This window comes from Cyrtonyx montezumae, unplaced genomic scaffold (genome assembly GCF_038088225.1).
Source record: "Cyrtonyx montezumae isolate F1298 unplaced genomic scaffold, pur_monq_1.0 scaffold_0, whole genome shotgun sequence".
In the NCBI taxonomy this organism is placed as follows: domain Eukaryota; kingdom Metazoa; phylum Chordata; class Aves; order Galliformes; family Odontophoridae; genus Cyrtonyx; species Cyrtonyx montezumae.
The window spans coordinates 23368795-23382270 of NW_027071824.1; the positions used below are offsets into that span (position 1 = coordinate 23368795).

The 13476-nt window shown below is 33.6% G+C and overlaps 1 protein-coding gene across 9 annotated transcripts in view; it reads right to left on the reverse strand.

Moving 5' to 3' along the window:
* The window catches only part of RYR2 (ryanodine receptor 2), a 343878-nt gene that overhangs the window by 201313 nt on the left and 129089 nt on the right, over positions 1 to 13476 (reverse strand). For 5 of the 9 annotated variants that reach the window (XM_065729976.1, XM_065729943.1, XM_065729968.1 and 2 more), the window contains exons 5-8: positions 12854 to 12868; positions 5557 to 5631; positions 4756 to 4834; positions 3821 to 3933 (exon numbers count right to left, since the gene is read on the reverse strand). In XM_065729976.1, the coding sequence (XP_065586048.1) occupies positions 3821 to 3933; positions 4756 to 4834; positions 5557 to 5631; positions 12854 to 12868 (282 nt within the window). The remainder of the gene's footprint in view (positions 1 to 3820; positions 3934 to 4755; positions 4835 to 5556; positions 5632 to 12853; positions 12869 to 13476) is intronic. The other 4 variants (XM_065730001.1, XM_065729961.1, XM_065729984.1 and 1 more) reach the window with 1 other exon arrangement.

Consider the following 13476-nt stretch of genomic DNA (forward strand, 5'->3'; position numbering starts at 1 on the left):
AAATAGATGCTACTGTTTTTACTCAGTGAATTTTGACACTTTGAGCACTTGATCATAAGCACTTGGCAGTAGCATTTTATAAGGCAGAACAGCTTGGCAACCTTAATAACGAGAAAGATCTACCAGCCTCCACAATAACATTTCAAATGGTATAAAGACTCCGTGGGAACTGTATTATGAGCGGCATAACAAAGCAGCTTCACACTGCCTTTATTCCACTCATTTCAGGTTTGTTTAGGCAGATTCAAATGATTAAAAAAAAATTCCTTTTTTCCCATTTTATAACTACAAATTGGATGGAACTGTGCTCTCACACATAACAAAGCAAAGTCCAGCTACTATGCTTCATACTCCTTGGGGAAAAAAATGAAATTATTTGGGCAAGTGGGAAGGAATCACACGTTGCTGTGTTACCTAGTCTTCTTGCGCCAATAAATGGTTCAGATATTTATTTGTGTAAGGGAGCAGTCCAAAATCTCTGATAATAAATAGAAGAACTTAAACTAAGAGCTTAAATAAACAATGTCACTATGAATGAATGAGGAAGAATCACCTTTCCAACATGCAGGAACCTGCCAAGTTGTTCACAACAGATGACAGGTATCAGCTTTGTGTTTGGAGTAATTTGTTTCAATTCAGATGATACTAATTTTGAATGGGAACAATGACATTACTTAACCCAAGAAAGGTATCTGAGGAAAATGCTTCACTTCAAAAGAAATAAGATATTAGTTTAAAATGATTAAAAAAAAAAGAACAGTTAAGTTAAAGAAAGATAAATATCAAGACTGTTTCATACAATGCATGTTTGCATAGCATAGCTTCAGACCAACATTAAAGTCAGGACACCAACTACTTATATATCCCAACATAGGAATTTTTGATTGCTACTGAAGCCCCTGCACTGTGAATTTAAATTTTAACTCTTCCCAATGCTTTTATGACTTCTCAGCCTGAATATCACTGTACTCATTACTACTAATTATCATTTTTATCTTCATTATGCATTTTGTATTTGGATTTCTTGTCTAAGGAACTTCTATTGAATGTTTAGAAGACTAGAACTATGGTTTTCCAGAGATTTCACAAATTTGACTGAAATTAAAATTAACAATTTCTGAACAATTCAGAATTAGCAATTTTGAAAGCTACTATGATGAGTAATTAAGAATAGGCAAGGCAAAACTCAGTGCAGCATTACATGCTAATATGTCTAAGAAATCTGCTGGTACTATTACATTAGTTTCTGGCCCTGCACAACCTCAAGAAATGAAATAGAACAACTTTGGCTTAAGTTTCAGAGGTAGCTCCATTGATCACAAAACATCTCTTTGCTATATACTAATTGGGCTGAGCTCCTGCTCACTATTATTCAAATTACACTATGTTCTGGATACATTTTGAAAAAGGCAGATGAGACGGCCTGTGAATAAGCTCTATTCATCTGTTTTTATGACATGCAAGTCTTTGTTCCAAGACTGTTCATTTCCTTATTTTAATTCAGAGGTAGGAAATTGCTTGGAAACAGCAAATACAAAACAGTGATGTTACAACCATATTTCTTGCAACACTATAACAGAAGGTTTTATTTGAGACTTACCTTTTCCTGAGCATTTAAGTGTAAATACATAATGTATTTAAATCCAACCCTCAGAAACCTGCCAAACTTCACTCTCTATCAAGAGATCTATCTGAGGAATTCCTTACCATCAGAAGAAAAAAATTTCCTTAATTGGATCCAATCAAGACTACTTGGTCTCAACGTCAAGTTGCATTTATAAAAGCAGCTTCATCGGCCCAAGTTATTGTTAAATGCATTAGTTGCTACATTCCCTTAAATAAGAGCTGTTCAACTCTACCACACTTCAAATGAAATTACTGTGATTACTTTGTAAAAGACTATTTTTTTTATTCACAAATTATTATGATATTTCAGTTTTACATTGTGGAAAATAAAAAATTGATGTTATTTAGTGCCAGTGTGAGTCAGTCAGTTTCCTTTATAATTTTGGGAAACATTAGATGTGACTTTATTGGAAGGGGTTACATTTTTCTGAAGTATATACCCAAAATACTGTTATTCATTTTCAGTCAATTTCTTCAATTTCACAATTTCTAGACTTGAGATCTATAGATCTGAAACCCAATGGATTAAGCCTAATAGCTTAAGATAAAGAGACAGCTTTCATGAAAAGTATTCACCCACTGGTAGATGGGTACTTCAGTCTTTATCATCTTTTATGAATTGTTTACTGCTAATAGAATTACTAAGTAGGTAGTAAAAACACAAATATTTTTATGCTTGTGAAGCTTTATAGTCCATCAGCTCTTAATTTAATCTGGAACTGTATGCATTTATAAAATGTGGAAGTGAGTGTAAAAGCAAAATTAATTTTGCTCAGTCCCTCCTTCTTAAGATAAAATAAAAATTGAACAATTGAAATTGCTTTAATAATTATTCATTCAAATTTAAAACAGATTAGTGCTTTTATTACTTATTTCTACATAGAGAAATGATCTTGAGCAAAACTCAAATCCAGAAAGTGAATTCAATAATTCAATATGTTTCAAAGAAATTCAGTATCTTTAAATAAAACGTTTTCAGGAATAAATTTTCTCATTAACTTTATCCAGAATAACTTGCTTTTTCTAGTGAAACTAATTGTGATTATTCCCAAAAAATAAGTAATAATTCTAAAATATAAAGATGAACAGAAAGTTGTCACAATTTCCACCTACAAAAATAACTCACTACGTAAGTTACTATGCTTTTATTTAGGTGTTGAAATTACAAGATATTTTATCTGCACTTTTCTATGTCTTCTCAAAAGAAGGAAGAACATGTTTAATTTAATGAAAAAGAGAAAAATCATGTTATGTCTCACTAAATTCTTCACTTCTTTTTCTAAATACCACCGAAGCTATTTATTAAATACTATTTCATTACATAAAGAGTAAATAAAGGCTACATAATAAACATTAATGTCACAGGCAGAGTTGAAACAATGCTCCTGACAATGCTAAAAATAAGCACCCTTAGAAGTTCCTTATTTCATTTGTAGCTACATTTAGGAAATCACTTGGGCTGATTTTTACAGAAACTTCCAGCAGACAGACATTCTTTTTTTTTTAGATCTTTTTTGTAGTTCTTGCTGGGGTTAGTTTGCTTTTTTTCTTGCTTTGTTCACTTTTTATTGTTGGGTTTTTTGTTTTGTTTTTAAGATAGAATAGCTCAGGGGCTTACAACCCCAAGAATACAAAAAGAAAAGAAAAAACATCTTAAAGTGCCAAAGAGATGCTTTAACAAGGAAGAAAGCTATGTAAAGTAATGATAAAAGGAAGCTAACTCCAGGTTTTAAAATAATTTCTTTATATTTAATTATTAATTCAAGTAACAATTAAAGTATTTTAATTATGGCAAGTCAGTAGCATTCTATGCTATACTACTCATTATCTTATGAACACACAGACCTTTTAAAAAACATTCAAACATTCCAAAAATTTAGTATAGTTTTAATTCATGACAGTGCTGTCAACTTCAGAACTCAGTTATGTAATTGAAAAAGATTCCTCTGTTTTCCTCTTTTCTTCATTTAAGAATGTTTCAATTTTTACATATTTTTTAAATGAACACAAATCAAATCATTTACATATCAATGTCTCACTTTACAGATGTTCAGTACATTTTTTGCAACGTATTGTTAAATACCAGTTTAAAAACCTTAATCTGTTCTTTTGGAGATTAAAACGTAAATCAAATTTTAGTGTAATATCTTTATTAACAGTTTTTCTACAGACAAGGCACCATTACACTACTTACCAAGTATCTTTCAGAAGAGACGCTGACTAAAATAAGGTCATCTCCAACACGTACTTTTTCTCCTTCTGATCGCTGCTTAGAAGCAGGATGGATAGTCCACCAGCATGCTTCACCTGTATCATTGTTGAGTAACAAGACAGAAAGAAATTAAAAAGAAAGTCCAATAGTAATTTCATTACATTTACAATTGCCTCAGTCCTAAAGTTTTGACCTAGTTTTCAGTTGGATAAAATAAGTGTCCATCTGTTTTCAATAACTAGGATCACTCCCTCCCCATCAATTTGCTAGAAATTCAAGCATAAAAAAATTCAATCATGCAGACAGCAAGAACTCTGGAACAGAAGCTGAGGAGTTGGGCAAGAAGGAGGCTCTCTGTGTTTTCTATGAAACCCTGTCCACGCCACCCTTACTAAAGAACTTCCCTGTCACTTTCCTGCTAACGTTCTGGGAAAATTACTGAAAAATATTTCACTGAGAGTTATGACAAAGATGTGGAAGAAAACATCAGTAAGGACAACAACACCACACACACAAAAAGCATCTAAAACAATGATTAAAATAAAATAAAATCCAAAATCAATTATGCTTTTCCACTTCTACTGACACTTCATATTTGTAATTCCCTAAGATAAAAATAATTCAAGTAAAAAAAAAATCTCATCAGAAGGCTCCTACTGTCACAGTACTTGAAAATGTTCCTTATATTCACTGTTATAAATTTATGCTTAAATATCAAAAGACATGTTTCATAGAAAATAAATTACAAAATCTATTAGACTATACTTTATGTGTTAAAGACAATAATATTAACTTCTGCTTCTTCGGTCTTTAAATAGGCTTAATTTTTATGTAGTTTATATGTTTTTATAGGTTTATATTCTGATTTTTAGATTGAAAGTATTCCTCATTATTTAGTCTACTAAACTTGTGCTTACCTGTGGTATCCTCTTGCAATCCTACATCAAATGCCAGCTTATCCATTGAAGATCGAGATGTTGAGAGGCAGCATAGATACTATAACAGAAAAAAAGCACACGTCATTTGTTGTGCCTGTAATTGTGTCTGAACTAGAATATAATAAAAATCTGCTAATACAATAACAATTCTTAAATTATCCTTACTAGTTACTGTCAAGAGCACAAACACTTTCCAATCTGTATGGTTCTTGAGAAGACTTGATCAAAGTATATGCTATAAAGTAAGCTCTCAGATTTTATCCACATTATATTTCCACTGAGATTGGAATAGCAAGAGTAGAAATAGGAGCTGGTTACATCAAAGTTCAGCTCCATGAAGACTCACACATCATTAAACATTTCTGAACCTGTATAATCCTTTGGGGAACTGAAAAGTAAGGTCAAATATGTCTACGAAGGAATATCCTTTCCCACTCCATTTCCAACAGGTTACCAGCTAGCTGCTAATTCAGTCACAGTTTATGCAATACATAATATCCAAGGGAAAAGCAATAGGAAATTTTCAGTTCAGCATAAACTAAGTAGCAGAGAACTCAACAAGTACAGAGCTGGACTTCATTTCTTCACTTACAGAGAAATGACTTCAGCTCACATTTCTAGACATCTATCTTTTTACAAAAATTGCATGAACCAAGGGCCAAAAGCCTCTGATGTGAATGGTTCTCCCAATATCAATAAATTGGGAACAGTCTAGGTACAGTCAAACATAGCTTTCACACAGTAAACAAATCATTGCTGCTATCAAATCCTGTTACATACCATGCCGCTGTAGGAATGGCGCAGCAGGATTGCATGTCCATAGAGAAGAGTTCGATGACCACCACCTTGTGCAGACTGAAAAAGAAATAATATACTGTACACTGGAAAAAAAAAGTCAGGCCTTTTGCAAAAGAAATTAAATAATTATTAAAAAAATAAAAAAGAAATCAATCAATCTCTGGACAGTTTGTATTTGTCCTGTCACAGAGAAGTAGATTTCTTGAAAAAATCCCGCTCAGGGATCAGTTCAGGAATGTAACTTTATGATCATCTTCACCTTAGTTTTAATTGCCTCTGAATATAATGAGTTTTAGTCAGAATATATAATGTCCTTGGGACAGATTGTAGGTAGAATCTGGAGAAGCATATTTAAAAACTCTCAACTTCTTCCATTTAGAGTTTCTCAACTCAGTAATTATGGAAAATGCTGTATTTTCTGATTTTTTCACAAGTCTAGTATAAAATATATTGAAAAAAGTTTGAATCCTTCTTCCATGGACTGAAGCAGAAGATCCCCAGCGAACCACAGCCCTGTTGCACTATGTACTACCCTTTACACTGTTTCATAGTCCTAAATCCTTTATAATTTCCTCATTTTTATATATAAGAGATCTTCCAAGCGAGCTTCTTCTGTACTGTCCCTGATGTTACTAGAAAATACTATTTATCAACCACATTTAAGAACAAGCATTTTCCAGGCTTCTTGGTCTTCAGCATTTAAATACTATTAGTAATACTACTATTATTAGACAGAATTTTTTATCTGCTAGGCCAGACAACTGCTCAAAGACATCCAAACCAACTCAAGACAATTTGGACAGTTCATAAAACTCAGAAATAATGTCCAAATAAATGTTCCACTTGAGAAGTGCAGTATAAATATTTTATGAAACACATTTTAGTAATAAGTTACCTCAAGAAACTGTTTTCTTTGGTTCTTTTCCACACAATACATTCATCATGGTTTCTGTTTCTCTGTTTAGCTACTAGCCATAAATTTGACATAATAAATACAGATTTTTGCTGCTTGTCATACAAATTCTTAGAGGAATGGAGAAAAATCACACGTGTTAACTTGCCATTATTAACAGATAAATCAGTATGCCCCAAATAACTATTTTGCTAAACACTCCCTTTCTACACAAACAAAAGAAAGATTGGCTCAAAAAATGCCAGTTAATGGGGGATTGTCTTTTTTAAAAAAGAATATTATTCCAGTCCTCTTGGAAAAGAATTATCTAAAGAAATACAAGGAGTTTGCTGTACCCATTTCTTAGCCAAAAGAAAAAGAAAAAAAGAGTTGCAAAAAACTTTTCAAATATCTTCTACTTAAACATTTTTGAGTGGCAATTATAATCAAGCCAGATAGATGGAGGGAGAATTTAAAAATGAAACACAGAAAAATGCAGGACAGAAGACCAATCTGGGACTATGAAACTGTCTTCCATTTTGAAGACTACCATGTTACATATGTGCACGTAAGTCAACTTTCTATTTCAAAAGCTCATTTTATTCTCCAATAATCTGAATATTAGAGATAACAATTTTGTACACTGCAGTCATATGTACAGAAATTATCAACTGGCAAATTAAAACTGGTATATCAGTGCAGTTAATTCTCACAGTAACAGTTGCACCACTGAATCTATTGTTGCACTGCTGCATGTAGGTCCATACATGAGAAGCTGAGGGAAATTTTACAGGGTATACAAAACAAGTGTTTGGAGACACTTGTGCTTCTGGCAATCTCGCTTGTACTGAGAAATTTTTGTAATTAGTGAATACCTTCGACATACACAGAGACTTTTAGTTAAAAGGACATTAACTTTCTGTTCTTTTCAAGAGAACAGCTTAATTTCCATTAGAGAGAAGATTTATTATATCAGTGAGTACACTACTGCAAACCAATGTTAACATTTCTTTCTTCACAGGTCCACACAATCCCCAAAGGTGTTAAAAAAAAAGAAAAAGAAAAAAAAAAGAAGAAAAACTGAAAAAAAAACCCATTTGGGGGATATACCAGCAAAAGACAAAAATGTGGAAAGCATGTTCCTTCAAACAGGAAAGTAATTCCAGTGCTTTGTGCATGCACACACAAATTTGCAACACTTACACTGTTCAGAACTACAATGCCTGAGAAATGTACTTGCATCAGTATGTGGTGTTTCAGACAGTTCTCGACAACCAGGAAAGCAATATAAACCAGTAGGACTGAGCACGTCATAACAAAATAAGAACTTAAGTACACTCTCTAGAAAATCAAACAAGGTAAAACAGTGAGTTTTTAGGAATTATGTAATTGTTTTTACTGCCTGGAAGATCTCTTTTCATTATGAACCTGTAACGGCAAAATTAAATTAGTAGTATATGCTGTAGGGAAAACTACATTATAAAAACCAGATTGTAAGCAACCACAGTTTTGATGTGTAAAAAAAAAAAAACTCGTTAAACAGAATAAATATCAATTGAACAGTAAACTACAAGGCATCAGTAATATATCTTTAAAAACATCCCATTCATACAGTTGACAGCAGAGGTAAATATCAACCACTATTTCCTCTGTGCCCTAGACCTAGCCATAGGAAGCATTAGACCAAATGGTCCAGACGAAGCTTAGGGCCATTCAATATTGCTCCAAATGAGTTTCTAAAAATACTAGGTTACCATTTTCATGGCATTGAAGTTTTATTACAGCTGAGACTAGCTGTACAGTAAAGGAAGTAATACGCTTACTATTTTTCATCATAAATACCTTCCAAAGCAAACACAGCAAGATAAAGTTAAAAGTCTCAAATATGATATAATTGCACAGTAGTAAAACAATGTCCTTTAAGCATCATGTATTTACATTTCATTAAAATAGAGCAAGGAACTGAAGGTAAGCTTATATTAATATATTTCTGAAGATAATTTGGGAAAATAATTCTGCACTAAATTTATTCTTGTGTCAGACTTAAAATGCCACAGCAGCTTAAAATTGTAATATGTAGTATTGGTACAATGACTTAAAACATATTAAATTGAAATTTTAAATAAAGATACTGCAAGCTTATTTTAAAGCATCAGTCTGGCAAGTATGAATGAGGGGAGAAGTTAATAGTTTCTAAAAATTATGCTCATCCAATACTATAAGCAGATTCTGGAGACATTAACATGTCAAACAGAGGACACCTTAGAACTCCATAAAAACTCTTTAAAAAAAATGTGAAAATGTTTTCTTCACCAAGACAATATCCTAAGTTTCAAGACATAGTATACATCTAGCAAGTATTTTTACTGCTATAAAAACTGCAGAATGAGGGAAAAAAACTCCCTAAATCTAGACATTGGATTTAATTGCATAAGTTATAAATTGCAATAATTAAACTTAGAATATCTCACAATTTCCTGCTTTCAACTCTGAGATGAGTTAGTTGAAAACCAACCAGACCAAGAAGAAAACTGCAATCACCACTGATGGAAGTCTCTCAAATTTCATTCTTTGGGTCTTGTGCGGGAGCTGTCACATTCTCCACAAAATACCAATCAATAGAATCTGAAATTATGTTTAGAACCATTAGCAAGTGAAATAAAATGGGAAATGAGGATCTCATTACAAGTATTGACTATGTAAGACTGTTGACATCAATGTCTTTTACCAAGAGACAAATAAAAATTTTTGAAGTAGGAGACCAACACTAGCATGTAACCTCAACTGGTTTTCTACAAAGAAAAGTATTAAGTAAATTAAAGGATGACATTTAGTAACCTGTAAGATAGAAAGAAATGTACCGGAAGATCTTGAGTTTAGACCTTGAAAGATTTTGAGTCCTCACTCAGGAGAAAGAAACTTCTATGATGGCAGAATTAGCAATGAAACAACAGAAACTGTACAGAGACTGAAAGGAACCAGGAGGAATAGGAAGGAAAGATAATGTCCTGTGCTCTAAAAGCATATTTATGTGAGTCTATACACAAGTTGTTGCATGATGCTCCAAACACTTCTATAGAGGGTACACAAAAGGATTCTTCCACAGGAATGTAAAAAATTCATTCCATTATTAGTATGCATCTTCCCTTCTATTATAGAACAGTTTACCTAAAACCAGCAGTGAAGATACAATCCTACAAGATGATCAGAATCAGAGATCCCCACAGGTAAGTGCTCAATGGAGACTCCCCATAATTATATCAGTGTATAACGTTTTTCACACTGAAATCAGCATAAATCAGATTTGCTTCCGATACTAGCTGGAAAATAGAGAAAGTGTCCAAAGGAGACCTTACTGTACTCTAAAACTCCCTGAAAGGAGATTTTGGCAAAGTTGGCGTTGGCCTCTTCTCCTAGGAGTGATAGGACTAGAGGGAATGGCCTCAAGTTGCAGCAGGGGAAATTCAGGTTGTATGTTAGGAACAACTTCTCCAAAAGAGTGGTCAGGCACTAGAACAGGCTGTCCAAGGAGGTGGTTGAATCCTCACTCCTGGAGGTGTTAAGAAACATGGAGATGAAGTACTCAGGGACATGGTTTAGTTGGGAAATACTGGTGGCAGGTGGATGGTTGGACTACATGATCTTCAAAGATCTTTTTCAGTGTTAATGATTCTATGATTGTCTTAATACCAACACAATAACAGTTTATGGATAGCTAAATGAATTTAGTCATGAAAAAGGACAAATAAGTTAATTTTGCCTAAGGAGACTAAATTATCAGTGGAAAAATACATTTTTTTGGACAGTAATTCAATTTACCCAAACTTTAAGTCACACATTGACAACACCTATGCTTTTCCTTATGGTTACACTGGAAGCTTGAGGGTAACCTTGGCTCTAAATCAGGCATTTCAGTTTTGTAGTGTGCATGCTGACCAAAGAGTCTAGAAAACCCCAACTGGCGGTGAAATCAGAATGTATAGGAACAGTCTGAATCACTGTAAATTAGTCAGGATAAACTAAACAATTCACACTTGGAATAGCAATGCTAGGAAATTACATCTCCAGCAGCATTGGAGAACTTGAAAATGGTGCAAGTAGGAAAGATTGCAAACAAAGTTTCAGAGTGTGAGCCAAGGAGTTTTCCACATTCTTCTCACTTATAGAAGTATCCGTTTTCTTTAAAAATATTTGGAGAAGGTGACAGAATTTCCTTTCCAAAGTAAAAACATCCAGACACAGACGCTGGGAATTCTTCTACCATAAAAACATAAATGCTAATTAGACCCTTCTGTAATTACTGTGTTCCTTGGACTGCCATTTCCAGAGACTGGCACCAAACCCATAGCATACAGCTACTTAGAATTTAAAGATGCCAAGTGAATCAATTCACTGACATACAGCAATGTATTCCCTCACCTCTCTCATCTCAAGAAACACCAGTGCTGAAGGGCATATTCAGCAATATTTAAAACCTCTTTCCTTGTCTTACTGTAGCCTATATACCATGTTGTAATGGAATAATGGGAAGTTTAGTAAGTCATTATATACATGTATTATGCTATAATTGTTGTAGTCTTCACACCATTCTTCTAACTCACAATTTCATTATGCTACATTTATTCAAGAAATTCACTACAAAACAGTAAGTGCTGCAAAAATTTAGGCATGGAGATAAGTATGGCTGATGGCTCTGCTGGTACCTGCTCTTCAATAGAGGTCTCAATGACATACAATATCAAAAGACACTCCACACTTCTTTTTGAGTACAACTGGCACTTTCCTCTTAATTTATAACATTCCATGTCAAAGAACAGAAAAAGGAGCTAAGTTAAACTACAGGTTTTCAAAGTTTAACTTGGTTTAAAAGTACAGTGTGTAATTATAATTTATTCAAGTGATATTTATATGAATTAACAGGACAATAAAAATCATGAATACATCTTACTCTGGTAAGAACACATTTAACTACTTGCACTTACAAAGATTGGAACAATTGGTAATGACAAATATTTCTGCCAGCAACATGGTAAGTGATCTCACATTCAATAATATTAACGGCAGATCAATCAGTCACATAATTCGAAACAATTCAGATGCACATTTGCTTAGTATTTTCAGCATTACACTTATGTTTCCCTTATCCAACAACAGTGAACTTCACATCAACGAAGAGCCAAAACAGCAGCGAAAATAAAAATAAATAATATTGATCATTTATTTCAAGCCCTCTATGTAAAACAAGTATTTAGATTTCTGGCTGAGGTAATGCTTCCATTATAAACTCCTATTTTCAAGCACTTACAGAATTTAAATGAAAATTGACAAAGAGGAAATTTATTGATTTCTCTCTTAATCTAGTGAAGATTTCTCTTCTCACCTCTTCCTCCTCTTTCTCTGCAGAGATGAAAGAAATTATTAAAAATCTCCCTGGTTATTTTAGAGCTAAATAAGTGGAGGAGAGAGGCATTTTTCACAGGGTAAAGACAGTGGAAAAGCTTTTTCTGTTACTGTATGATACAAGGAATATGACTCATCCTTGTCACTTGAGAAAGAAGCACACAAATAAAGACAGACAACCAAGTGGGAAGAAAGGATGGATCAGCAAAGGAGTCATATTTAGAAAACTCCTCTGACGTCATTAAATTCAGTGCCTGAAATAGCACTGCTTATCCAGACCCAAATTCCTCCCCAGCTTAGGGTGACAATAAAGCAAGCAAGACCATATCACAGAAGTGTGGGCTTCCAGGGAATGAAAATCATGAGCAGATTATTTTAGAAGGTAAAAAGTTAAAAGTATATATCCAGCGCATCTTGGATAAATCACAGTCAGCTACTCCAAATGTCAGTTATTTAGAATGCCTGGAAGTTCTCCAAACTCCTTGTCTTAGTTAAAAAGCGGAGAAAAAAAATAAAGAAAAAGGAAAAAGAGAGAAGAAGCAGTCAGTTCTACTCACTGACCTGAGCCATGGCAGGCTGCCCTCTCACAACAGTAGTCCTGTCACAGAAGAAAGAGCATGCTACCCCTGCTCTACCAAATGCCTAAGTGATTTACAGGGAATTCTGCTGTTTACTAATTGTCTCAGCATTCCTTGTTTAGCAGACAGTGTTTCATCCTCACAGAAAGGGTAAGGATGAATTGAGACTACAGGTGCTAGCCCAACGCTCTTTCTCCACAGTTGCCTCAGTTTGGACCTTCATAATCTGAAGTCATAACCCCAATTCCAGATAGAATCACTGTGATTTCTAAATCTATTGTTTTACAAAATTCAATGTGTTCTTTTTCAGTGAAGGCAAGTTAGATGCTGATGTGAAAAAGAAAAATAATGAATTAAATCAAACTGGGAATTTACAGAAAATACAGTACTGAACGTTTAACTTGCTTACCTTCATCATAAATTTCTGTAGAGCCATGATAGGAGGAAAAAAAGAGAAAACGTGAAATGAATATTTGCTTTTCAGGTGCTTAAAAATGGGATTTGTTTTCTCTAAAATAGTGAGTGGGATACACAGAACTACAAATCACATTTAAAAGGAGCACTTATCATTGTAATTAGCATAATTATAGCTTGTGCTAGAAAGCAAAACAGCTGCTCAGAACAAGGCTTCATCTTTTTTTTTTTTACTGCAAGATTTTTTTCTTCCATTAAATAACATACTAATGGTTTAAAGATAAAACATTGTACAGGCAAAATAGATGCCATACCTGATCATCTTTAATTACTTGGTCTTCAGAATAGTTCAATGCAAGTTATAAAGTCTTGCATTCAAAGAGCAGTGCTGGGATGCAAACCACCATTGTAATAATGCATAAAACACAAATGCAGAGAAAGTCAGGAAAATGAAAATATTGATAATAATTCATGCATTTAATTAAAAAAAATGAATTGCCACATGACTGATGTCAGAAAATTACGGAAACGCTGGGGTAGATTTTCACAAAGATTATTGAGTAAAAGGAGAGGTTACTTGTAGTGATCCCACTTTCTCTGCAAAAGATCTACAGTCAC